Source organism: Salmo trutta, chromosome 30 (assembly GCF_901001165.1).
Source record: "Salmo trutta chromosome 30, fSalTru1.1, whole genome shotgun sequence".
Taxonomy (NCBI): domain Eukaryota; kingdom Metazoa; phylum Chordata; class Actinopteri; order Salmoniformes; family Salmonidae; genus Salmo; species Salmo trutta.
In genome coordinates this window covers 24,664,346-24,681,914 of record NC_042986.1, presented here as the reverse complement: position 1 = coordinate 24,681,914, position 17,569 = coordinate 24,664,346, and the positions used below count along the sequence as shown (strand labels likewise).

The 17,569-nt window shown below is 42.8% G+C and overlaps 1 protein-coding gene across 1 annotated transcript; it reads right to left on the bottom strand.

Moving 5' to 3' along the window:
- Positions 1-1,319: 1,319 nt before the first annotated feature.
- Positions 1,320-6,340, bottom strand: LOC115168886 (sialoadhesin-like). The gene is made up of 2 exons (XM_029724411.1): positions 6,193-6,340; positions 1,320-3,178 (listed from the first exon to the last, which is right to left on the bottom strand). The coding sequence occupies exons 1-2, from the start codon at positions 6,263-6,265 to the stop codon at positions 1,554-1,556; spliced, it is 1,698 nt and encodes a 565-aa protein (XP_029580271.1). The 5' UTR covers positions 6,266-6,340; the 3' UTR covers positions 1,320-1,553.
- Positions 6,341-17,569: the final 11,229 nt, after the last annotated feature.

Genomic DNA, 17,569 nt, shown 5'->3' with positions numbered 1-17,569 from the left:
TGCAAAATGACCTCCAGCAGGCCAGAAATGTGCATGTGTCTGCTCAAACGGTCAGAAACAGACTCCATGAGGGTGGTATGAGGGCCCGACGTCCACAGGTGGGGGTTGTGCTTACAGCCCAACACCGTGCAGGACGTTTGGCATTTGCCAGAGAACACCAAGATTGGCAAATTCGCCACTGGCACCCTGTGCTCTTCACAGATGAAAGCAGGTTCACACTGAGCACATGACAGACGTGACAGAGTCTGGAGACGCCGTGGAGAACATTCTGCTGCCTGCAACATCCTCCAGCATGACCGGTTTGGCAGTGGGTCAGTCATGGTGTGGGGTGGTGTTTCTTTGGGGGGCCGCACAGCCCTCCATGTGCTCGCCAGAGGTAGCCTGACTGCCATTAGGTACCGGGATGAGATCCTCAGACCCCTTGTGAGACCATATGCTGGTGTGGTTGGCCCTGGGTTCCTCCTAATGCAAGACAATGCTAGACCTCATGTGGCTGGAGTGTGTCAACAGTTCCTGCAAGAGGAAGGCATTGATGCTATGGACTGGCCCGCCTGTTCCCCAGACCTGAATCCAATTGAGCACATCTGGGACATCATGTCTCGCTCCATCCACCAACGCCACGTTGCACCACAGACTGTCCAGGAGTTGGCGGATGCTTTAGTCCAGGTCTGGGAGGAGATCCCTCAGGAGACCATCCGCCACCTCATCAGGAGCATGCCCAGGCATTGTAGGGAGGCCATACAGGCACGTGGAGGCCACACACACTACTGAGCCTCATTTTGACTTGCTTTAAGGACATTACATCAAAGTTGGATGAGCCTGTAGTGTGGTTTTCCACTTTAATTTTGAGTGTGACTCCAAATCCAGACCTCCATGGGTTGATAAATTGGATTTCCATTGATTATTTGTGTGTGATTTTGTTGTCAGCACATTCAACTATGTAAAGAAAAAAGTATTTAATAAGATTATTTCATTCATTCAGATCTAGGATGTGTTATTTTAGTGTTCCCTTTATTTTTTTGAGCAGTGTATTTTCAATAAATAAAAAAATATTGTATTTTCAGCTGTTTGAAGCTGGTGTACAAAACTGAAAGTAAAATTAGATGCAAAAGCTCAACTTAAAGGGAAATTTATATCCATTTTCAACATCTCCAGCACCACCCCAAAATCAACATATGTGAAAATGGTGCATTTCTGTTTTGTAGTTTAAAAAAAGAATCCCTTTAAGAACAGGAAGCATAAAAATGGTGCACATAGAACATATATATCGCTTCTTAGACTTGCTTTCACTGAGAATGACAAATCTATAACTCACATTTCTTCGTGAATTTGGTCAGGTTTCCCAAAAAGTTACATATTGCAGCTTTGACAATGTTCATAAACAAAACTATTATGCCACATCTTACACTTCACAATACTATAAATTGTTGCTGTATTGTCTTGTACAGTAATAGGGTTACTGCAGGTTCCTTCAAATCTATACTTTACACATCAAAATATTGTGTGAATCAGCAAATCAACAAGGCAACGTTTTTAAATTCAGCTCAGTAGGATTACCACGACCCAGTAGGAGGCCTGGGAAACGTTGGATAAGAGGATAAGAATGTACCTTCTTGTGCCCAGGTTCTGGGTTTGTTGATTGTGCTGTAGATTGCAGATGGATCCTCAGCTCCATGTGCTGCAGGTTGGGGGGCAACACCTAGGTGCTTGAATTTCACCACAGTGTATTGGATTTCCTTGTTAGGCAGCTGGACAGTGGAGTACATAGACACTTCCTGGTTTCTGAAGGGAGAGAAGTGGACACTGTCATAGTGGATGTTGTCCTCATCGTCTGTGTCCACTGTCTGTACTGCAGGAGGGGTCATGGCCATGCCTGAGATTGTGTCATACAGGTGACTAGAGCCTCCCTGTCCATCCTCTGCTGTGTCCCTTGTGTCAGTTGATTTGGGAGCCCTCTTTCTGAACCACAGAAAGGTAAATAGGAGAATGAGAACCAGAGCAACAACTGTGATTCCTACAGCTATGTTAATACTAGATGTTTGTTTTCCTGATACAATGATCAATCTAACTGTGGAGTTACTAGCTCCTTTCTCATTCTGGGCCTCACAGTAATATTCTCCACTGTCCTCAGATCTGATGTTGGTGATGTTATAGATCTGACCGAATGCTTTTGGTGAGATGACGGTCTTTTTAAACCAGGTGTATTTCTGCACTGGTGGGTTGGCATCACTGTTGCAGGTCAAATTCACTGAACTGTGCTCCACTATTTCACCAGAGGGATTGACTGACACTGAGGTGTTCTTTGGTCTATACTGAACATTTACAAACACGGAGGAAGAGTTGATAAGTTCATACTTGTTGCCTGCCTCACAGTAGTACTCTCCACTGTCCTCCGACCTGATGTAGGAGATGTTATATATCTGTCCTGGTGCTTTTGGTGTTGTACCGTTCCTCTTGTACCAGGTGTATGTCTGCACTGGTGGGTTGGCATCACTGCTGCAGGTCAAAGTCACTGAACTGCCCTCCACTATTTCACCAGAGGGACTGACTGACACTGAGATGTTCTTTGGTTTGTATCTGACAGTTAGAGTCACCTCAGGAGAGTGGAGATCCTCATGACCATTAACAGCACATGAGTAGCTGCCTGCATCATCACTGCTGACTGAATATATGTACCAAGGGGAAGAGTTGTATTGTAGATATTGTTTGTTCTTGTACCAGATGTAGGTGGGGTTGGGGTTGTCACTCAGAGGGGAGATGGTTCTGCAGGTCAGTGTCACAGGTGATCCCTCTGTCACCATGGTAGATGTCAACCACACCTTCAGGTCTGTCACAGACAGAGTGACTCCACCTGAGGCAGGTCTCCAAATGTAGCTCCATGTGTCATGGGCGATGGTTTCATATCTGAAGCGATACTCTCCTGAGTCACTCTCTCTCAGGTTTCTGATTCTCAGGGTGCAGTCATTGATCTTATTCCCACGGTACTCAACACGACCTGAATAGTCTGATTGGTGCTTTATTTCATTATTATACTGCCTGTGCTTCCAATAATGCCATTGTGTTGTTCCGACTGTATACCCACTGGGATATGTGTAAGAGCAGGGGAGGTCCACTGATGACCCCTTCAAGGCAAAGATACTGGTTTTGGTGTAAGTCACACTGAACTGACCCAGTCCTCCTGAAACACACGCACATGCACACGTGCGCACACACACACACACACGCACACACACACACGCGCGCGCACACACACACACGCACAAACACAATTTAAAAAATGGGGCATAATTTTGCACAAAAGTTAACCTGACCTACTTGCTCACTTTGCCTATGAAGTACTCTTTGTTCCACTGCTGCTGAGATAAGTGTGAACATAAACCAGATCATCATCTGTGTGAGGTGTGAAGGACAGCTATCAAAATGAACATGAAAATGTACTATAGACCAGGGCTGTTGAGGTGACTGTATTACCACCACACCGGCAGTCACAAGTCTGTCAAATTCCCTGTGACCATTGGTCACGCTAATCCCATCCAAAACTGCGCAAATGAATGCTGCTGATGCCTACCAACTTGCTAACGGCCCTCGCTAATGGACTGGTACTCAGTGCTCTAGTTAAGCAATGACGCCTGAGAAGGTGTCGTATATGGCCAATATACCACGGCTAAAGGCTGTTCTTAAGCACAACAACACGGAGTACCTGGATACAGCCCTTAGCCGTGGTATATTGGCAATATACCACAAACTCTGAGGTGCCTTATTGCTATCATAAACTGGTTACCAACGTAATTAGAGCAGTAAAAGTAAATGTTTTGTTATACCCGTGGTATACTGTCTGATTAAATGTGGTAGACGCATTCAGTTGTACAACTAACTAGGTGTCCCCCTTTCCCTATTTGTGAGTAGAGGCCATATGGTGTGATTGTGTGAGTAAGACACTGGAGCATAGGCGGTGTGTCCAAAAGGCTAGAGGAAGCAAATCATTTAATTGCCAACATTATATAGCCTATTAGCTTACTTCTGAATACAGACATAAATAAAATCATTCAAAATGAACAACAACAGAAAGCATCATTTGGCCACAGAGGATCATAGGCTTCTTAGATATAAAAAGCTGTGGATTGTTTTACATCACACAGGTTACAGTCAGAAGGGCCCACGATTTGGGCAGCATGAGATGCAAATAACAAATAGATGATTGTTGAGTTGCAACTGTCAGTGGAAAGCAGAGAGACCCAGCCTGGCATGTCGCAATATATATATTTTTTTTAAATACAACTTGTGGAAAAATTGTTTGGAAAGCAAATAGCTATTGTTGTATAGAGAAGACAATGAAAAGACTACACTCTGTCTTTTAGTTATCAAAATTCTCAACTTAATTTAGCGAATGCAGCCTATTTTATAGGCACCAGCGGAGAACATCGGCCATATGCTCGCTGAGTGTGCATATTCACTGTCTTTATCATTGGGTCAGTGCCACTTTTGTTTGTTTTCGGACAATAGTTTCTTCTTCCGGATTAGATGGATGTCATATTGTTTTCATCTGCCCTTTTCATAGGCCTATTATATGGATCAGATAACGTTGTTTTTTATTGATATGTTTGAGGAGAGTAGTCTACCCTGTAATTTTTGTCGTAATAAAAAAGATTCAGCTAATGTCTCCCGTCATATAAAGTGTAGTAGAGTTAATTGTATGAAATGTGTTTATAAAAGGCTGACATTTTCCTGTGCAAAGAAAGGAGAAGAAATGTATCTGATATAACCTATACTATAGCCTAGGGCTACTTTAGGCCTACGCCACTACGCGCTGCATTGAAGTATTTTTTGCGAACAGTGATTGAGTTATATTATCAGTCTAAATTATGACTATCCAATTTAATCATCACATTAGGAATAGTAGGCTATCTTACATAAGTCTGCAAATGTGAGGATGCATGGAATGCTTTACTATAAAATAGCATTTTTATGGTGAAAATTTGCTTCAACAAACTCGAACCGCACTCACTGCCTATGCAGCAGGTAGCCTAAGCAGCAGGTAGCCTCGCAGCAGGTAGCCTATGCAGCAGGTAGCCTATGCAGCAGGTAGCCTATGCAGCAGGTAGCCTATGCAGCAGGTAGCCTATGCAGCAGGTAGCCTAATCAGCAGGTAGCCTAAGCAGCAGGTAGCCTATGCAGCAGGTAGCCTACGCAGCAGGTAGCCTACGCAGCAGGTAGCCTACGCAGCAGGTAGCCTACGCAGCAGGTAGCCTACGCAGCAGGTAGCCTACGCAGCAGGTAGCCTAGCGGTTAAGATGTTGGGCCAATAACTGAAAGGTTGCTGGTTCAAATCCCAGAGCAGACTAGGTGAAAAATCTGTTGATATCCCCTTGACCACGACACTTAACCCTAATTCCCCCCTGTAAGTCACTCTGGATAGGAGTCTAAAATGTCTGCAAGGGAGGCTCGGAGCAGGCACAGAGGGAGAGACCACATCCACTGTTATGTCGTGCTAGATTAACTTCTTGCTAGTTATTTATCATCCCATTCGATTACATAGTACCCGTCTTGACTGCATCAACACCAGAGAAACTAGGCTAATTGAGGATTGCCATAATGTTACTGAGCTTCTCACAGTCCTGCAGTTAGCTAGCTACGCATATCATCTCCATTCAGATTATACCCAAAATAACAGCCTACCTGTTGGCTTTTGGTCGTTGCAGCCTTTCTTTCTCATTAAACTTTTAATTCCATCATCCATTGATTACATATCCCCTAAATGGTTTGCCACACAAGCAGAGCAGCAATGCATTTGTCTCTCTCTCTGCAGGAAGGATCAGAGCGCCTGCTTTTTTTCCCAAATGACAGACACTCGGCCGTCCATGAAATGAGTTTGACACCTGTAGGTAGGCTATATTAAATGGATTTATTCAACTTTTTAAAATGTAGATGTTCCAAAGGCACACATCAGCAGCTTGTATGCGTGGAAGTCCAGAGATTGTAAAAATGTTTATGTTAGTTAACGGTCAATTGGCATGAGACCGGCAGTCATTTGCATGACAATTACTTGCTGACAACATTTCATGACCGCCACAGCCCTACTATAGACATGACAACATTCAGAGACATTATTCTGAATTGATTTATAGCATTTTAGATATTTCACAAGAGTGAATAACCATAAGAAAGATTATAATACTTTGACTGTGGTCATACCTGACACTGACAAGATGAAAACCACAATCACACTTCCTGCTGTTCTCAAGGCCATCTTTGCATTTCCCACCATGCAGTCTATTGTCAAGAAACAAAGATTGTCAACAAAACAGACTTTATAGCTGTTGAATAACTAAACAAAAAATGTATTGTTTTTATTTTTTTATTTTTTTCTCAGAACCTAAACAATTCATTTAGGCCTTGGGCAACAAAATATGGTGTATTGTCTTGTACAGTAATAGGGTCACAGAAGTCTTGTTCAAATCTACAGTATACTTTTTATATCAAAATAATTTAAGATCAAATGAACAAGGCAAAGTTCTGAAATTCAGTGCAGTATGATTAGTGACCCAGTAGGAGGCCTAGTCAACCAGAGGTACAGTACCAGTCAAGAGTTTGGACACATTGTCACAATACAGCTGATTGGCTCAAAAACATTAAGAAGGAAAGAAATTCCACAAATTAACTTTCAACAAGGCACACCTGTTAATTGAAATGTATTCCAATTGACTACCTCATGAAGCTGGTTGAGAGAGTGCCAAGCATGTGCAAAGCTGTCATCAAGGCAAAGGGTGGCTACTTTCAGGAATCTCAAATATGAAATATATTTTGTTTAACACTTTTTTGGTTACTACATGATTTCATATGTGTTATTTCATAGTTTTGATGTCTTCACTATTATTCTACAATGTAGAAAATAGTAAAAATAAAGAAAAGCCCTGGAATGAGTAGGTGTGTCCAAACTTTTGACTGGTACTGCTCGTCTTACAATCAGATACCTAAACATACTGAGAAAACATCAATTGAAAAGAATACATCACATCAAATAGTGTTACTGTGTCCTGAAGAATATACCAAAAACATATGAAATGTGATCATTAGGGGTGCAACAATGTTCAAGATATAATCAAGCATACTTACAGAGGTGGAGAAGTTTGGCAATGTAGAGCTCTTGCTGGTAGTTCATGGAATGAAACAGTAGAGGAAACAGTAGGCGTGTGGTCTGTGGTTAACACCAATTAGATGTAGACAAAATGAAGGTGCAGAACTGACTTACTTTAAATCAAATGTATTTATAAAGCCCTTCTTACATCAGCTGATATTTCAAAGTGCTGTACAGAAACCCAGCCTAAAACCCCAAACAGCAAGCAATGCAGGTGTAGAAGCACTTTACCCACCAACAACTCTCATTGGATGACAACTTTATTTAAAGATTTATTTTCATGTATAGTAGCATGCATCAATATTTATAATCTACACATTTTCATAATTTAGCATTTTCTTGAAAATACCATTCTAAATTCCCTACCTCTCCTTTCAAAAGCCATGTGTTCATAAATGTCAGTTTATACTTTACAAGTAGGCCATCATTGTAAATAAGAATTTGTTCTTAACTGACTAGTTAAATAGTTAAACTAGTTAAACCTAGTTAAATAAAGGTTAAATAAATAAATATAATAAAATATACTGCTACAATAATGTATAAGATGATAGTAAGAGATCCCAATGGTCTTGTTATGTATATCTACCATGCTCCTCCCAGGGAGTACAGACAACCACCTTGTCCTAGTTGACCTTTGACCCCAGGGTATGGACAGACTGCCTCAAAACCATCATGCTCATGACTTTCTTCAATGTTGTAGCCCCCTTATTGCTGCTGTCTCAGCTCTATCTGGTGAGGACATTGATAGCAGTACTATTACCACTGTAGGTTACATCTCCACTACTAATACTATCACTACTACAGCTACTAAAACATCTACTATCTGTAGTACTAACAGAGATGGAGCCTCCCTGTATGTAAGAACACTACAGCACCTGCCAAGCAGTCTGAACCTAATGGCACAGAAAGTAGTGCCCTTGCCCTGAAACTGCAGAGTTGCCATTTCAGTTGTCTCTTCTCAGTTGCTACAATACTAATAATACTACCCACAAATGTTTTTTGTTTTGTTTTATTGATTTCTGGTAACACTTCATTTTAAGGGGTCCATATTACAGTGTAATTACATGTGTAATTACACTAACAGGTATTGTAGTTAATTGTAATAACTCAGTGTTATGCTAATAACATGTAACTTGGTGGTAATTACAGTCTGTATTTACAGAAGTGTAACAACAAATGCTTGTTTGCCATGCTTGTTACAAATGGGCAAGTTTTCACTAAATTCACAAATTTAGGGTTTAGTTTCTTCTCAGCTGCAACCAATTCAGTAATAACTGTCGCAAGGTTGTAATGTCTTGTGGACAGATGTGCTGGGTGTCTCAGAGATTACAAAGGTTGTAGGCTCAATAGGCTTTAATTACCTACCCGTGAATGCACACTTCCAAATCTTCACTCAACGTTGTTGCGAGCACTTGCCTCCCAAAAGTATACTATCTGGGTTAACTTGGTTGAGTTTACAAAAACAGATCAGATATACTGTAGGTCAACCTCACTGACTGGGGTCTAATATACGGCTGTCATCCCAGATTATAATAAAAAAATATTGTGTAACGTTACTCATTATGACAAACTGAACCGCCCTGCCATCCAAGTGAGAGGACACACACACAAGTACACCAAAGTACATGTAATATCTGAATGAGTATAATTTAATCACTAGGTGTTACACAGGATTTAGATACTTAAAATAAAGTCTATGTTGAGGTGTACTTAATTGTAATTATTGTGTACCTCCAAAGTAGGTTACCCATTCTGACAATCGAATCGTCAGCTTCTGAAAGCACCAGCCAAGTGAGAAAATAAACACACTAATACACCACAGAGTACATACTGTATCTGCATAAGTACAAGGTTGTCGCTACTTATTACACAGGATTTAGCTATTTAAAGTGAACCCCTATGTTTGGGTAGCCACAAAACTACCTAAAATGTAAAACTACCTACATAATATTTTTTTCAACTGGTCTGGTTACCTTCAGATGAGTCTTGTTACCTTTCTGGGGGTCATAGAGAAAAACGGAGAACACCATTGTGTTTGTGAGAATCTCCCCTTTGTAGCCTACATAGCTAATTTAGAAAAATGGGATTGTGTTTTTCTTCCATTTTTAACATTACAAGTAACAACAGAAATCGCCAACTCTGTCTCTGTCTTCATCAGTTTTTTTCTTGTAAGCATTTTATCAAGGCACAAGGCGAGACCCAAATGCAGACACAGGAGGCAGACGGTTGGAGTCTTACAATGTTTATTAATCCAAAGGGGTAGGCAAGAGAATGGTCGTGGACAGGCAAAAAGGTCAAAACCAAATCAGAATCCAGGAGGTACAGAGTGGCAGACAGGCACGTGGTCAAGGCAGGCAGAATGGTCAGGCAGGTGGGTACAAAGTCCAGAAACAGGCAAGGGTTAAAACTGGGAGGACTAGATAAAGGAGAATGCAAAAATCAGGAGAACGGGAAAAACGCTGGTTGACTTGGAAACATACAAGACGAACTGGTACAGAGAGACAGAAAACACGGGGATAAATACACTGGGGAAAATAAGCGACACCTGGAGGGGGTGGAGACAGTCACAAGGACAGGTGAAACAGATCAGGGCGTGACACATGGAGTCTGAGACCTGTGGTAGAGAAAAATAATGTATGACAATTAGCATAGACACTACATTACCCCTAGTTATCATCATCATCATGATTTTTATAGTTAAGGCATATAACTAGCTAGGCCTAGCTAGCTACCTAGCTAGCTGTTGTGTTATTCAGCTGGCAGTAATAGTGCTTGCTAACACTATGTAAGGGCTGTCGTCATGGAGAGAAGAAGACCAAGGTGCAGCGGAGTTAGTGTTCATGATTTAATTCAAAAAGAACACTGGAACACGACAAAACAAGAAAACACCGACAGCTCAACAGCACTGACAGCTGAAACACAACTGAACAGAAACAATTACCCACAACCACAAGGAAAAACACACACTACTATAAAGGACTCCCAATCAAAGGCAACTCAACACACCTGCCTTCAATTGGGAGTCCAACAACCAACTCACACGTAACACAAAAATCTCTGCCACGTCCTGACCAAAACTACTACAATTGCTCCCTCTGCTGGTCAGGACGTGACACACTAATAAGTTAGCTAGTGTTTAGCTACATTGAAAAGGAACTAACGTTACTCATTGTGTGTTGACACAAGTGACTAGCTAATTGGCTAGCTAATATTAACATGCTGGGTATTTTGGTATTTTATTAGGATCCCCATTAGCTGTTGCAAAAGCAGCAGCTACTCTTACTGGGGTCCACACAAAACATGAAACATAATTCAGAACATCAATAGACAAGAACAGCTCAAGGACAGAACTACATACATGTTTTAAAAGCCACACGTAGCCTACATATCACTACATACACACAAACTATCTTGGTCAAATAGGCGTTGTGCCATGAGGTGTTGCTTTATCTGTTTTTTTAAACCAGGTTTGCTGTTTATTTGAGCAATATGAGATGGAACAGAGTTCCATGCAATAATGGCTCTATACTATACTGTATGCTTGAATTTGTTCTGGATTTGGGGACTGTGAAAAGACCCCTGGTGGCATGTCTGGTGGGATAAGTGTGTGTGTCAGAGCTGTGTGTAAATTGACTATGCAAATAATTTGGGATTTTCAACACACTAATGTTTATCATAAAAAGAAGAAGAGATGCAGTCAGTCTCTCCTCAACTCTTAGCCAAGAGAGACTGGCATGCATAGTATTTATATCAGCCCTCTGATTACAATGAAGAGCAAGACGTGCGCTCTGTTCTGGGCCAGCTAACTAGGTCTTTCCTTGCAGCACTGGACCACACGACTGGACATTAATCAACATTAGACGAAAATAGAGCCTGCAGAACTTGCTTTTTTGGAGTGTGGTGACTCTTTATTACGGACAGACCTCTTCCCTTCTTTACAACCATTGAATCTATATGTTTTGACCTTGACAGTTTACGATCTACGGTAACGCCAAGTAATTTAGTCTCCTCAACTTGTTCAACAGCCACACCATTCATTACCAGATTAAGCTGAGGTCCTGAATTTAGGGAGTGATTTATACCAAATACAATGCTCTTAGTTTTAGAGATGTTCAGGAACAGATTATTACTGGTCACCCATTCCAAAACAGACTGCAACTCTTTGTTAAGGGTTTCAGTGACTTCATTAGCTGTGGTTGCTGATGGGTATATGGTTGAATCATCAGCATACATGGACACACATGCTTTGTTTAATGCCAGTAACTAATATTGTGATCACTGCATCCATTGGGTACGGAAACAGCTTTAGAACAAAGTTCTAAAGCATTAGTAAAAATGTGATTGATACATTTAGATGATCTTGTTCCTTTAGTGTTTGTAAACACCCTGGAAGGTTGATTAACAACCTGAACCAGATTGCAGGCACTACAGTAAGAAGCTTCCTCTTGAGCAGACAGCTTGATGAAAACCAGTCAATATTCAGGTCCCCAAGAAAGTAGGCCTCACTGTTTAAATCATATACATTATCAAGGATTTCACACATTATTTAGATACTGACTGTTCGCACTTAGTGGCCTATAGCAACACCCCAAAATAAAAGGTTTTAGATGTGCCAAGTGAACCTGCAACCACAACACTTCAATAACACTTGACATAAGATCTTCTCTAAGCATTAAATGGATATGGCTCTGAATGTATACAGCAAAACCTCCCCCATAAGCATTTCTGTCTCTTCTATAGATGTTATATCCTTGTATTGCTACTGCAGTATCATCGGATTAATTGTCTCAGTGAGTCTCAGAAATGGCTAATATGTTAATGTTATCTGATGTTAGCAAGTTATTATTGACATATCTCCTCATTTGAATTCCATGCTGTCACAGTCACTAGCCCATTCAAGCTTAACATCCTTATCATTTATCGCCCTCCAGGTTCCCTTGGAGAGTTCATCAATGAGCTTGACGCCTTGATAAGTTCCTTTCCTGAGGATGGCTCACCCCTCACAGTTCTGGGTGACTTTAACCTCCCTACGTCTACCTTTGACTCATTTCTCTCTGCCTCCTTCTTTCCACTCCTCTCCTCTTTTGACCTCACCCTCTCACCGTCCCCCCCTACTCACAAGGCAGGCAATACGCTTGACCTCATCTTTACTAGATGCTGTCCTACTAATCTCACTGTAACTCCCCTCCAAGTCTCCGACCACTACCTTGTATACTTTTCCCTCTCGCTCTCCTCCAACACTACTCACTCTGCCCCTACTCAGATGGTATTGCACCGTCGCAACCTTAGCTCTCTCTCTCCTGCTACTCTCTCCTCTTCCATCCTATCTTCTCTTCCCTCTGCTCAATCCTTCTCCAACCAATCTCCTGATTCTGCTTCCTCAACCCTCCTGTCCTCCCTTTCTGCATTCTTTGACTCTCTATGTCCCCTATCCTCCCGGCTGGCTCGGTCCTCCCCTCCTGCTCCGTGGCTTGACGACTCATTGCGAGCTCACATAACAGGGCTCCGGGCAGCCGAGCGGAAATGGAGGAAAACTAGCCTCCCTGCGGACCTGGCATCTTTTCACTCCCTCCTCTCTACATTTCCTTCCTCTGTTTCTGCTGCTAAAGCCACTTTCTACCACTCTAAATTCCAAGCATCTGCCTCTAACCCTAGGAAGCTCTTTGCCACCTTCTTCTCCTCCCTCCTGAATCCTCCTCCCCCTCCCCCCCCTCCTCCCTCTCTGCGGATGACTTTGTCAACCATTTTGAAAAGAAGGTTGACGACATTCGATCCTCGTTTGTTAAGTCAAACGACACCGCTGGTCCTGCTCACGTTGCCCTACCCTATGCTTTGACCTCTTTCTCCCCTCTCTCTCCAGATGAAATCTTGCGACTTGTGATGGCCGGCCACCCAACAACCTTCCCGCTTGACCCTATCCCCTCCTCTCTTCTCCAGACCATTTCCGGAGACCTTCTCCCCTACCTCACCTCGCTCATCAACTCATCCTTGACCGCTGGCTACGTCCCTTCTGTCTTCAAGAGAGCGAGTTGCACCCCTTCTCAAAAAACCTACACTCGATCCCTCTGATGTCAACAACTACAGACCAGTATCCCTTCTTTCTTTTCTCTCCAAAACTCTTGAGCGTGCTGTCCTTGGCCAGCTCTCTTGCTATCTCTCTCAGAATGACGTTCTTGATCCAAATCAGTCAGGTTTCAAGACTGGTCAATCCACTGAGACTGCTCTTCTCTGTGTCACGGAGGCTCTCCGCACTGCTAAAGCTAACTCTCTCTCCTCTGCTCTCATCCTTCTAGACCTATCTGCTGCCTTTGATGCTGTGAACCATCAGATCCTCCTCTCCACCCTCTCCGAGTTGGGCATCTCCGGCGCGGCTCACTCTTGGATTGCGTCCTACCTGACAGATCGCTCCTACCAGCTGGCGTGGCGAGAATCCGTCTCCGCACCACGTGCTCTCACCACTGGTGTCCCCAGGGCTCAGTTCTAGGCCCTCTCCTATTCTCACTATACACCAAGTCACTTGGCTCTGTCATATCCTCACATGGTCTCTCCTATCATTGCTACGCAGACGACACACAATTCATCTTCTCCTTTCCCCCTTCTGATAACCAGGTGGCGAATCGCATCTCTGCATGTCTGGCAGACATATCAGTGTGGATGACGGATCATCACCTCAAGCTGAACCTCGGCAAGACGGAGCTGCTCTTCCTCCCGGGGAAGGACTGCCCGTTCCATGATCTCGCCATCACGGTTGACAAATCCATTGTGTCCTCCTCCCAGAGTGCTAAGAGCCTTAGCGTGACCCTGGACAACACCCTGTCGTTCTCCGCTAACATCAAGGCGGTGATCCGATCCTGTAGGTTCATGCTCTACAACATTCGCAGAGTATGACCCTGCCTTACACAGGAAGCGGCGCAGGTCCTAATCCAGGCACTTGTCATCTCCTGTCTGGATTACTGCAACTCGCTGCTGGCGGGGCTCCCTGCCTGTGCCATTAAACCCCTACAACTCATCCAGAACGCCGCAGCCCGTCTGGTGTTCAACCTTCCCAAGTTCTCTCACGTCACCCCGCTCCTCCGCACACTCCACTGGCTTCCAGTTGAAGCTCGCATCTGCTACAAGACCATGGTCCTTGCCTACGGAGCTGTGAGGGGAACGGCACCTCCGTACCTTCAGGCTCTGATCAGTCCCTACACCCAAAGTAGGGCACTGCGTTCATCCACCTCTGGCCTGCTCGCCTCCCTACCTCTGCGGAAGCACAGTTCCCGCTCAGCCCAGTCAAAACTGTTCGCTACTCTGGCACCCCAATGGTGGAACAAGCTCCCTCACGACGCCAGGACAGCGGAGTCAATCTCCACCTTCCGGAGACACCTGAAACACCACCTCTTTAAGGAATACCTGGGATAGGATAAAGTAATCCTTCTAACCCCCCCCCTCCCCCCAAAAAAAGATATAGATGTACTATTGTAAAGTGGTTGTTCCACTGGATATCATAAGGTGAATGCACCAATTTGTAAGTCGCTCTGGATAAAAGCGTCTGCTAAATGACGTAAATGTAATGTAAATGTAATTTCATGAACCTTTTTTCTCAGACTACATATATTAATATGGGCTGTTTCAGCCCTTTCCTGGGTAGCTTATTAGAAATAGACATAATACTGAAAAGAGCAGACAAAGCAAGATAAAACAATATACAGTTGAAGTCAGAAGTCTACATTCACCTTAGCCAAATACATTTAAACTCAGTTTTTCACAATTCCTGACATTTAATCCTAGTAAAAATTCCCTGCTTTAGTTCAGTTGGGATTACCACTTTATTTTAAGAATGTGAAAAGCACCCCCACAACATGATGCTGCCACCCCCTGTGCTTCACGGTTTGGATGGTGTTCTTAGGCTTGCAAGCCTCCCCCTTTTTCCTCCAAACATAACCATGGTCATTATGGCCAAACAGTTCTATTTTTGTTTCATCAGACCAATGGGCATTTCTCCAAAAAGTACGTTATTTTTTCCCCATCTGCAGTTGCAAACCGTAGTCTGGCTTTTTTATGGCGGTTTGGAGCAGTGGCTTCTTCCTTGCTGAGCGGCCTTTCAGGTTATGTTGATATAGGACTCGTTTTACTGTGGATATAGATACTTTTGTACCTGTTTCCTCCAGCATCTTCACACGTTCCTTTGCTGTTGTTCTGGGAATGATTTGCACTTTTTGCACCAAAGTACGTTCATCTCTAGGAGACAGAACGCATCTCTTTCCTGATCGGTATGACAGCTGCGTGGTCCCATAGTGTTTATACTTGTGTACTATTGTTTGTACAGATGAACGTGGTACCTTCAGGCATTTGGAAATTGCTCCCAAGGATGAACCAGACTTGTGGAGGTCTACAATTTTTTTCTGAGGTCTTGGCTAATTTCTTTTGATTTTCCCATGATGTCAAGCAAAGAGGCACTGAGTTTGAAGGTAGGCCTTGAAATATATCCACAGGTACACCTCCAATTGACTCAAATGATGTCAATTAGCCTGACCCACTGGAATTGTGATACAGTGAATTATAAGTGAAATAATCTGTCTGTTAGCAATTGTTGGAAAAATTACTTGTGTCATGCACAAAGTAGATGTTCTAACCGACTTGCCAAAACTAGTTTGTTAACAAGAAATGTATGGAGTGGTTGAAAAACGAGTGTATGTAAACTTCCGACTTCAACTGTACATTCCGATGGTCAGGTCGTCCATTCTTTTATTATTTGAATCCACAAGTTTTTGGACAAAACACTTGAAGCTATTTTCTTCTTGTTGTAACAACTGCAAACTCTTTATGTTTGTTTAAAAGATCCTTCACGTGTGATAGAGAGACACCACTGTCCTCAACGGTACACCCGCCGGCTTTGGTCTTTGTCATGGTAGCTAGCAACGAAGGTTACGATGTTTCTCCTCGCCTTTCCAGACAGGGCAGGTCACAGGGAAGATTGAAAACCACAAACAGCAGGGATCTAGACAGCCACAAACCTGGGACAATCCGCGAGGCCTGCCACAACGGCTAACCACGTTGCGGGCTGCGTTCAAGCCCTCAAGAAAACCCTGCTAGCTTGATATGCAGCTAGCTAGCAGCTAGGCTAGCTGCAACCCCAAATAGCTCTTCAGAACTGTCCTTGGTCGGCAGGATCACTGGACAGAGACTAGCAGTCCCAGCAAATGATGCCAACTGTGTCGCGGGATCCAAACTAAAAAGTTAGCTAGCTACTATGAACTTTCCAATACACTTTCAAAACAGAAAACAACCAACTTTTTCAAAACAGCAAAACTGAGCTCTTCCTCGTTTCTGGGTGTGTCTCACGTAATACCCTTGGGTAACAGATACACTAAGAACAAGGTTCAGGGAAGATAAGACCATCGAGCCCAGCTAACGATAGCTAGCTAGCTAGCTAGTTCGCTAGTGAGTAGCGAACATAGCATATTTACTAGCTAGCCAAGGTTAGAAATGAATAGCTAGCTACCGTGCAAGCTAATCAAAAATAAATCAACAGATCGCATTGGAAAGTCTATTCTCTAGATGGTAACTACAGTCGCGGTCAGTGCCGTTTAAAATGAGCCAGCAAATGCTAGCTAACTACCTATGTTAAATAATCCAGCAGAATTAATCTCCAAACAAGCTAAACAAATTGCATGGAAAATGTACTTTCTCTCTCCTGTGTTGACCTACAACACCTGGTTTCTTTCATGGCAATCTTTCATGTCCGGATTTTGCACACTGACCTTCTCGACCCTGTTTACACGATGTCAGTGTCAACACATGTGGGTACGTTCGAAGTCGGCATTATTCTGATCATGCTGTGCAGATGGGCAGATCTTGACATGATGCCTTAATTTCTGGGTTAAATAAATAATTGCACCAATGAATCCCATCCAAACGTGAGAATGTTCCTAAACAATGAAACCCTTGCAATGTTGCATCACGGAATAAGAGTTTGTCTTATGAACATTTGAAGTGCATTTATAAACCATTATTCAGCCAAGCTTAATAGGTTTAGGCTTATAATTTGACAAGCATGAATGACTCTCACAATTTTAACTATAGCTTTTTATGAATGTCCATTTAAAAAAAAAAAATGGTTAAAGTAAGTGACCTATTGTCAAATGCACCGTTAAATGATTTAACAATTTAAAGTAATTTTTTGTTGTGAACTGTTTTTGCGATTAGGGATGGGCATCAGACTCCAGAGCCCTTTATTGAAGCATTGTGTCAATGAGGTGGTCGGTTTTCAATTGGCTAACACTTTCACATGCTATGTGCAGGCTGAAATATAGTGCATTGGGATGCTATTGAAAACTTTAACATTTGTAACAAGCAGGGTAATAAGCATTCGTTGTTACACCCCTGTAATTACAGACTAATTACCACCAAGTTACATGTTGTTATTACAATGTAATTATGAATTACTAC